General features: G+C 34.7%; 1 protein-coding gene across 2 annotated transcripts; it reads left to right on the top strand.

Annotated features, from left to right (window-relative positions):
• Nucleotides 1-1,275: 1,275 nt before the first annotated feature.
• Nucleotides 1,276-9,704, top strand: LOC127835158 (mucin-5AC-like). 2 transcript variants are annotated; one of them, XM_052361468.1, is made up of 6 exons: nucleotides 1,276-1,493; nucleotides 4,276-4,446; nucleotides 6,696-6,893; nucleotides 7,221-8,018; nucleotides 8,565-8,695; nucleotides 9,375-9,704. In XM_052361468.1, the coding sequence occupies exons 1-6, from the start codon at nucleotides 1,322-1,324 to the stop codon at nucleotides 9,585-9,587; spliced, it is 1,683 nt and encodes a 560-aa protein (XP_052217428.1). In that variant the 5' UTR covers nucleotides 1,276-1,321; the 3' UTR covers nucleotides 9,588-9,704. The 2 variants fall into 2 exon arrangements, with proteins under 2 accessions (XP_052217428.1, XP_052217429.1); XM_052361469.1 differs by lacking the exon at nucleotides 1,276-1,493 and adding an exon at nucleotides 3,080-3,230.
• The last annotated feature ends 227 nt before the right edge of the window (nucleotides 9,705-9,931 follow it).

A 9,931-nucleotide genomic window follows, 5' to 3' on the forward strand; every position in this document is an offset into this window, starting at 1 on the left:
ACCTTTGATAATTTTGAATGAACAAGTATTTTATGCAATTACGAAGGATGTTGAAATGCAGTAACTAATGAAATCTGTACTACTTAAACATTACCAGCGCTTGTGATATGCATGTTTCTAATTGTTAGGAGAGAACATTGAACATTTGGACGTTTAATATAAATACACGCATTGTTTTTATTACATCAATAACGAATAATCTATACAATACATGTATAAAAATCGAAGACACTCAGAACGTTGATATAGGCCGCTAATTTATAAGGTCTTTGCAGCACACAATAAGAAATTATGGGACATGTGAAGCTCCGAAAGCTATTTTACACGCTAGCTATACAGCTTACCTTACATCTTGACATAACTTACACACTTTGTGTATTACCACACGTTTTGTGATTTAAATAAAAATTTGCGTAATATTGAGTCATTGGCACTTGATATATTACCCTTTGACCATGAGAACAAATGTTCCTTTTTCTCATACTGCTATTTCTTTTGCCATCTGATCTTGACAAAGCTTTTTACTGCTTTTATATATCTGTTATATTAGATATTCTGATAGTAAAAAATGCCTATATTTGGATGACATTTCTATTACTGCTATTTCTTTTGCCATCAGATTTTGCCAAAGCCTTTTACTGCTTGTATATATATGTTATATTTGATATTCTGATGATAAACAAATGACTATATTTGGATGACAACAACCAACAAGTACTTTTCTACATATAAACTTGAATCATCTGTTATAAAAATGATTTTTTTTTATTCAAGTCTACATAAATCATGCCAAATGTTTACACCAAAAGCAACACTTCAAGTTACTTAGTACAGGGCCATATAAAACCTTTGGTCCTTTTGGTTCCATAAAATAAAAAAGCTATTTTGCTAATAATGGCTTCATTATTTAGAAATGTTACTTATAGAGCACTTAATAAACAAGGGAATATAAAATCTAATTAATACATGGGTATAACTAGATTTTTGTGTTGAGGGGGGGGGGGATAATTGCATAAACATTGGCTTTACATGAATTAATATATCAGTATTGTGTTGATCTCCATGGCACAAGGCATTAGTTAGTAATCATCAATTTCCTGTTTGATACGTTTGTATTATGATTTGCTCATTCTTGAACATATGGCATTCAAGTGGATATTGTTTGCTGTCATTCTTGGCCATCTTGTTGCCTTGACGACGCAGTTGCGTAATCTCAACATTGCTAAAGATATTCTCGTACAAACTATTTAATAAAACTTCAGAGATAAAATTTTATTGTTCATCTTAGTATTGTATTGTGAGCTTTTTTTTTTAATATTGAATGTATATAAACTATTTTGTGCAGCAAATATTGCTTACTAAACTTACCTATAATTGTAAATACTTGTTTTGCCAACGGAAAATCAACGTGATTAAAATGAATCTGTTACACACTCGATGGCTGTTGTTTTTCATCTGGATAAGCAGCCATCATTCAGTGATGCAGTGCTTTGGTAAGAACATTTGCATTATATAAGAATTCATTGGATTTTACATGTGCATTATTAAACTGCACAGTAACAAACCGTTCACAGACATTTTACTAGTTCCAATCAAAGCTTATAAATTTATTGCCAACATGTGATGATGATAAAATCAAAGTTGTTTTTTATTTTATATGTTTGTCTTTATTTATTGCATGTTTCATAGTTAACTATAAACAATATATTATCTGACCATTTATTGAGAAATGTGCACATAATTTCATGAAATCTAGAAAAAGATCCGAAGGATTTTAATTTGTAATTGCAGTATTGCAGTGGTTGGTACTGGGCTATGCAGTGGTTATCGCTTGGCCGGTCAGTGGTTATCGCTTGGCCGGTCAGTGGTTATCGCTGGGCCGGTCAGTGGTTATCGCTTGGCCGGTCCGTGGTTTTTGCTTCGCCGGTCAGTGGTTATTGCTGGGCCGGTCGATGGTTATGGCTGGGTCGGTGAGCGATTATCGCTTGGATGGGTAATTGTTTCCGCTGGGTCAGTCAGTGGTTACCGCTGGGCCAGTCAGTGGTTATCGCTTGGCTGTGAAGTGGTTACCGCTGGGCCAGTCAGTGATTACCGCTGGGCCAGTGGTTACTGATAGGCCAGTCAGTGGTTATCGCTTGGCTGGAAAGTGGTTACCGCTGGGCGGCCAGTCAGTGGGTTATCGCTTGGCTGAGCAGTGGTTACTTCCGTGCCGGTCAGTGGTTGGCGCTGGGCATGGCAGTCGTTACCTCTGGGCCGGTCAGTGGTTGGCGCTGGGCAGGGCAGTCGTTACCTCTGGGCCGGTCAGTGATTTGCGCTGGGCCGGGCCTTGGTCACCGCGGGGCAGGGCATCGGTTACCGCTGTGTCGGGCAGTGGTTACTGCTGTGACAGGAATCGGTTTTGATAAGGGCGGGATTTTGTTTGTTTGGCCAAACGTTGCTTATTTTTGACTGTAAATGTTATTTTATTTGGATAATCAAACTGTTGAAGATTGGTGTAGATCGGATAAAAATTTAAAAAAACATAATGACATTATTTCGTCAACCAAATGGCAAAAACTCCGGAATGTGTGGCAGAATATGGCCTTTTTGTTGGCGTCTGGTTATATTATTTATAAGATCTGATGGTAATACTCAAACTTTCAAAGTTTGGCAAAGGGTCCATTGAAAAAAGCTCGTATGTTCCAAATCGGAAATATTACGCAATGTTTTGTTCTTTTGAATAAAGTATCATCCGCGAAAACAATCCAAGACACGGTTATAAATAAACTTTGCCAGTTTGTGTAAAAGTAAAGTCTCTATTGCAATTATGGTTCCTTATTTTGGACGGTTATGTACAAAGACAGTCGCCGGTAGGGTCATTTGTTACTCAAGTAACTCAAGTAAGCTAAACGATTGATTTTATATTTGGATCTTTATAGAGTTTGAAAAATGGTTCTCGATAGCTAAGTCCCCAGGATACCAGTACATGGTAACCAGAGAAAATCAGACATATGAAGTGTGCAAGACGATTTGCTCTAGGAACTACAACGGATCTCTTGCTAAGATACGAGTCGACTTTGTAGAAAACTTGAAACCCGCCCTGGTGACAAATTTCACGTATAATGCGTGGACAGAGGCTGACACAACATGTCATATCATGATAGTTACAACAATGTTTGCAAAATCATTTCCAAATTTCAACTGCTCCAATCCGGCGTTCTGCATTTGTGAAAAATTAACACCAACAACAGGTAACACGATACACACATAAACCTAAAATAAACAAAATAATCTTTAGTCACACTTTTTGTCATCCATTTGAACAAAACAATCAAAGATAATGCTTTATTTTATTATTTTGTTTCTGTTATCATTTAAATATGTGAAGCCTTAATTTATTTAATATGTTCTTTAAATTATTATTTAAGGTCAAGTTTTTAAAGGAGCTATAACTTTTATTAAATGAAACATGGTAGTTTGTAACTATTAAACGTGTTCAAAGTGCTTAAAACATTACTATGTCAGTCTTTTTCTAAGTTAGTTTTACAGTAGTCTTGTGTATTATTCCACTTTGATAGTAAAGTGCATGATTTCTATTTGTAATTAAAGATAGTGACATATTTAATGTTTCAATAAACTATTTCAGTAATCACAATATAGTAAATTGAACCTTAACATTTATAAGATTAAAATAATACATAATTCATCTCAAATACTCGTCACAGCTTTCAACATAGTCCTGTTACCTTATATTTTGACCCAGATGACAAGTTTGAATTTTTTATTGAATATAAGAGACATTACATGTTGCATGCTATCATTAACCTGGAGTACAAAGGGACATAGTTCTGCTTAATTGCAGGTCAGAGTCATGGGCCATAATCAGGGGCTTCACATAGGTTATACATTGATATACAATTAGATGTATAATAAAAAATGAAAAGTATAAAATTTCAAAAAGGAAATGTTATCCCAGCCATTAAAAAAGATTATTAGTTACACTGGAACCGCGTAAGATATAAATTATTATAAAATTAAATTTATAATACAAAATTAAATCATATAAAAGCTCATAATAATATATAAATTATATATAAATTATATATTATATAAAAAAAATCCCAGCCGTTCAAAATATGTTTTTTTAATATTGTTATATACTGAAATTTAATTAGTCCGCTTGTACTGAAAATAAACCATTATATGAAACTGAATATATTATGGACTACAATAATAAGCGTTTATGAATCGGAGAAATGTAAGCCGTAGTCGCAGTCTTTAATGGTTATATTATAGCAACAATGGGTACAACAACAACACCACAACCATCCAGCACGATCAAAACAACGCTAACAACAACAACAACAACTGTTACCTCGCAACAAGCAGGGATTCCAGTAGCAACATCCAGTGGGGTAGGAACTACTCCCAGATCTTTGGACAGATGTGAAGAGCAGGGATCACAGTGTCAGTAAATGTTATGTTTCACATAAGATCATACACATTTGAATATATGTTAAGTATTCAAGTGTAGGTAGGTTTTAATGTGCCCGAAAAAAAGATGAAAATTAATTTTGACAATGTGGATAATAAAGTTAGAAATTGTAATATAGATGCCTAACAATTTGCTTACAATACAATACAGGGCTTTGAATAACTTTTGAGTACTAGAATTTTTCCATTCATGGTCTTTGATCTTGATGTTTTTGCTCATAGTTTTTGGAAGTTTCGACATCTTTCCATACACATATACATAACCACCTTTCTCTAACATTGGAAATAGATTACAACCAACCGTCTTGAAATGCCAGTCATGAAAATCCATGCGATTCTATACATTGTCTTGAAATGCCAGTAATGAAAAGTCATGCGATTCTATAAAACTTGTATCTGAGTCGCGCTCTAGAGGCTTTATGCATTTGCGTAAAGTATCGTCCGTAATTAGCCTGTGTAGTCTACACAGGCTTATCAGATCAGGGTCGACGCTGTAAATCTTAAATAGATTTAGATTTTTGAAACGAAATACAAAACAAGCGGTATGTATGACCCAGATTAGTCTGTTCAGTCCGCACACTTAACGCACATGTATTAAATCCTGTCATTTAAGCACATGTATTAAATCCTGTCACTTAAGCACATGTATTAAATCCTGTCACTTAAGCACACGTATTAAATCCTGTCACTTAAGCACATGTATTAAATCCTGTCACTTAAGCACATGTATTAAATCCTGTCACTTAAGCACATGTACTGTGAAACCATTATAATTCGTCCGACATTAATTTTCGCCTTTTTCGTCCTTCGACCGATGGACGAATTCAAGATCCTAACGAACAATCATGTCCCATATTTGAAACAAATAAGACTGAATTACCGTAGGCATGAGGCATTTAAATCCAGCGTAATCCACGCATATACACAGGGCTTGAAATTAGCACTCGAAAAATGCGAGAAAAAAAGATTGCAAGGTAAGTATAAGCCACTAGTATTTTTTGCAAATAAAGAAATAGTGAAAAAAAAACGAGTTATATTGCCTAATGCGTTCGACGGCATGAACGCTAAACCGTAGGTTAAGTTTTTGAACGTCCGAATACCCATATGCGGAAGCGCGCACCTTGTTTGTTGACTGGTATACTTATAATACATATACACAGATGGTATTGATAAAAAGAACATGAAACAGTCGACTATTCACACAAGTTAAATCCGGTTTTGACACAAAGGGGTGTTCATTATACAGTGTACTGACAACTGACATTTCCTGTAAAACGCGAATGCAATAAGGCTGTATCGAATGCGTCGACTTCGTTTAGGTATAAAAGTGTTGATTAGCGCTAAGTGTTAACAACTTTATTACCCATTGTGTGTATTGTGTTTTTCATGGGTGTTGCAGATTATACAGCCTACACGCGGCGAATCCGGATTTAAGACAATACTATTAAACGCAATTAAAATATGACGATGTGTGATTAACACCTGACATCATAACAAAGAACGTGTCAATGACATAAAATAATAAGGGACAGTTACTATCACCTATAATAACAGACTTGTTAATTGGCATATGCCAAACAAGGCCCACCTCCTGCAAGTGACTACCAAGTGTCAACTCTCTTTCCCCAGCACGATTTTTCGCAATCGCGTATTACATGTATTACAAACAAATCGTACGTTTTTTTTCAAAACCAGAAATGGATGAATTTAAGAGCGGACGAAATAGTCATTTTTATGAAAAGGGCGAAATTTTGTGCCGACGAAAATAAATGGTTTCACAGTATTAAATCCTGTCACTTAAGCACATGTATTGAATCCTGTTTTCCCAGAGCGATCACTTGTTCGGTTTAAACATTCTATACATAGATGGTGACGCCACTACGTTATTGTCACCTCTATACTAAGACGCATCACATTTTCCTGGTTTGGAGAATTATGCTTCCGCCAAAGTAGTTCTGCGTAGGAATGAAAATGTTTATAATAAAAGAAAAATCGTTTTTTTGTTGTGTGTTTAAAACAGAATGTTGTTTAAAGAAATGTTATTTAATTTTATTATTGTATTTATTTATTATCTTATTATTTATTTAATTCCAAAATAAAGCATATCAATTCTGAACTAACAGTATAGTGGAAATTGCTGCACGATAGGAATTCACAGCTAATGAAATTTTGCATTGCTGAACCTTAAAAAATACTAACATGAACATTCATTTAATATACAGACTGGTCAGAAGTTAAGGGTTACGCATATTGCCTAAGCAACAAAGGTGTTTCCTGTTGTGACGCAAAGACGCTGTGTCAGACGAACAACGGGAGCATCTCTTCCAATGTTGGGACCAAAGAAAACTTTGTTGAAATCGCTCACAAACTGGGTCTTAGTAATTTAACCGGAACTCTCACCATTTGGGCTAACCTCACAGGTTTGATGAACAAACTTACTACCTAGACCATTGAATTACTCTAAAAAGGTTTCATAGTATATTTGCTTGCTATTTCAAAATTGGCATATTTTACTTTAGTAATAATTACACGTACGGGAGCATACTCATTTATTTAAAGTAACCTTAAGAGGGAAACACGTGTTTTTTATCTATAAACCATTATTTTTTTTAACGTCCACATAAAATTATATAATAAATATGTAGTCCATAAACTATACTTTTGACTTCTGTCCTTTTGACATAATAAATTGCAGTTTTAAAATTATTTAAACAATAAAACATAAAAGAACGACTTTCGCATTTCAGGGAACACCTGTAGTCATGATCAACTCACACAATGTAAAACTATTTCATACATAGCTCCTAATAGTGTGGATTCAAACACAATGACTGAGGCAAAAACATACCGAGTTTTATGTGAGAAACCTTTATCTCACTCGACCACGAGCATTCCTATCTCATCAGCTTTGAACACATTGTCGCTGTCACAGACACAATCAACACCAAGAACGACCATTAAAACATCAATTGAACAAACACAATCAAACCCAACCATGTTAAGCACAACTTATAATGTAATTTTCAACACACCTGCACCAAACGCAACAAACATAGCACAACAAACATCTACATCCAACGCACCTGCACCAAACACAACAAACACAGCGCAACAACCATCTACATCGAACACACCTACACCAAAAACATCAAACACAGCGCAACAAACATCTATATCCAACACACTTACACCAAACACAACACACACAACGCAACAAACATCTACATCGAACACACCTTCACCAAACACATCAAACACAGTGCAACAAACATCTACATCAAACACACCTACCACTCTCACTAACAACGCAGCGCTACAAACAATCGCATCAATCACACCTACTAGAACTTCAATCAACACTGAAAGCCGATGGATTCGGGACAATCTCAATGAGTATTTTGTCAACTACAATAACTTAACACTCTCCAAAGCACGGGCATTCTGCAAGATGTCAAACGCGACGCTGGTTGCGTTTCTGGACGCATATCAGTACTTTAAGCTTACCGACAGACTTCAACTTGAAGCGGCTGGATATTGGATCGACGGTACGACGATAACTTCCAGGATTTACCAACGAAATAATTTTAATTTATTATTTTTTTGTCGGTTTGTTAACGAGTATGTTCAGTCTCGTTGCATTTGGAATTTATTTTGATGTCGTTATCTTAAGTTGGTTAATTGTCAATTATCAAAATGCCAAAAAATTGGAAATACAAATAAAATTACCATATAATTGTTTCAACTGTAAATTTGAAAGAGTTTGAGTATTAATAGCATTTTCTAAACAGATACTGATCTGTAAACATGATTACAATATAATATCGTTGCAATTAATGTCCATCATGAAATCGGAATTTTAAAAACAAAAGAATTTCTCAATATATGTACTGTACAAGCATAGTAAAACATGTATTAGATACAAGTGTATATATCTACTGAAAACACTTATAACAATACTTAATATTTATATATTTCTTGAGTGGCAGGTAAATACAAATATATTTTGAAAACATCAAAATATGAAATATTAATTCAATAGATTAGTTGAAAATAGTATGTGTTTACCCCCAATGTTCCGGCATGTATTTCAGACGCCATGCCTGTTGACAACTCTACGTGTCTGAAGTTGAACACATCTGAAGGCAGTCTTCAGTCACGTGACTGCAGTGAACTGGCCTACAGTATCTGTAACAGATTTGCATTCCAAAACAACATTTCACAGGTACACAAATGCACTAACACTTGAGTGTGTAATAGTTGGGACAAGTATCCGTCAATGTTGCAGTAGGAAGTTGTAAAAAGAAAGAGCCTGCATTACTCACTTATTTTGAATGCCATACATGGCTCGTAAAAGTGCAGCTCAAAATGACCTTAATAGTGTAATGTAATTAGTGAAACACGTGCTCAAACAGAAAAAGAAGGTTTGATAAATTACAAGCGTGAAATTTATGCTAATTATGCTGATTAATTTTGTCGAACTATAATAAACACATAATATTGTCAAATCGTACAGAAAACAACAATGTATAAAAGTTCATGTAACCAACCAATCGAAATGTAGATAATTTTCTAAGAAAGATAGAATTCATATCTTATTGGGTCAGAACAAGATTGTAATGCTGTGTTTTCTTATTCCCTTATGAAGGAAAACTATTTAACTCATAAATTATGTTTTAATATAAATACGAACTGAAAACAATAAAAAATATTAATATCAATTAGTCATTTTCACTAAATATTATAAAAAATATATGAATTAACACTCTTGTCCTGCACAAATGGGACATATCTAAACATTTCTTTAAACATTTATTAAACAGAATCCTATATATCAAACTAGCCTGAAGACTGAATATCAACTCTTATATCAATGTCATGTCAAGAATGAATATACCCCACAGGTTCTGGAGCGACCAGAGTTTGTTGAGATGATTCGAGGGATGACAGTAGTAAAAAACTCGACGTCAATGGCAACGAGAAAACTGACGTCTGCTGAAGACAAGAGGACCGTTGCTAAGGTCGGCGGAACTGTCGCCATTTGCATAATGGCGGGAACATTCTTGATTATCTTCTTGAGCGATTGTTCGCGGATACTGAAAACACTTTTTAAGTAGAATGACTTAATGCCTGTACATAAATAAACAGGCATAAATTATTTACGAAGAAAGCGCTTATTTATATTGCATGACTGGTAGATATGTAGTTATATAAATAAAAGATTAGTTATTGAATGAATGTTGTTTTAACAATGTTATATCCATGCTTATAGTATTTTGTGTTCGGCAATTTTGGGTGGGCGTGGTCTATGTGGGCGAGGGCGCCCCATGGTTGGTAATGGGGCCATGCATAGTTGAGATTGACCGTATTGTCATAAGAGATGTTCAGTATCAATTTGAAGTAAATCGGTGAAGAAATGAAGAAGTTATAGTAAAAGGCAATTTTGGGTAGGTGTGGTCTA

This window comes from Dreissena polymorpha, chromosome 6 (genome assembly GCF_020536995.1).
Source record: "Dreissena polymorpha isolate Duluth1 chromosome 6, UMN_Dpol_1.0, whole genome shotgun sequence".
Taxonomy (NCBI): Eukaryota; Metazoa; Mollusca; class Bivalvia; order Myida; family Dreissenidae; genus Dreissena; species Dreissena polymorpha.

What these genes read in the sequence shown, in the direction of transcription:
- LOC127835158 (XM_052361468.1), top strand. Translation starts at nt 1,322, where the DNA reads ATGTATATAAACTATTTTGTGCAGCAAATATTGCTTACTAAACTTACC. An exon ending in GGCTGGATATTGGATCGACG is followed by an intron (nt 8,019 to 8,564) that starts GTACGACGATAA and finishes CATGTATTTCAG; the next exon opens with ACGCCATGCCTGTTGACAAC. An exon ending in TCCAAAACAACATTTCACAG is followed by an intron (nt 8,696 to 9,374) that starts GTACACAAATGC and finishes TATACCCCACAG; the next exon opens with GTTCTGGAGCGACCAGAGTT.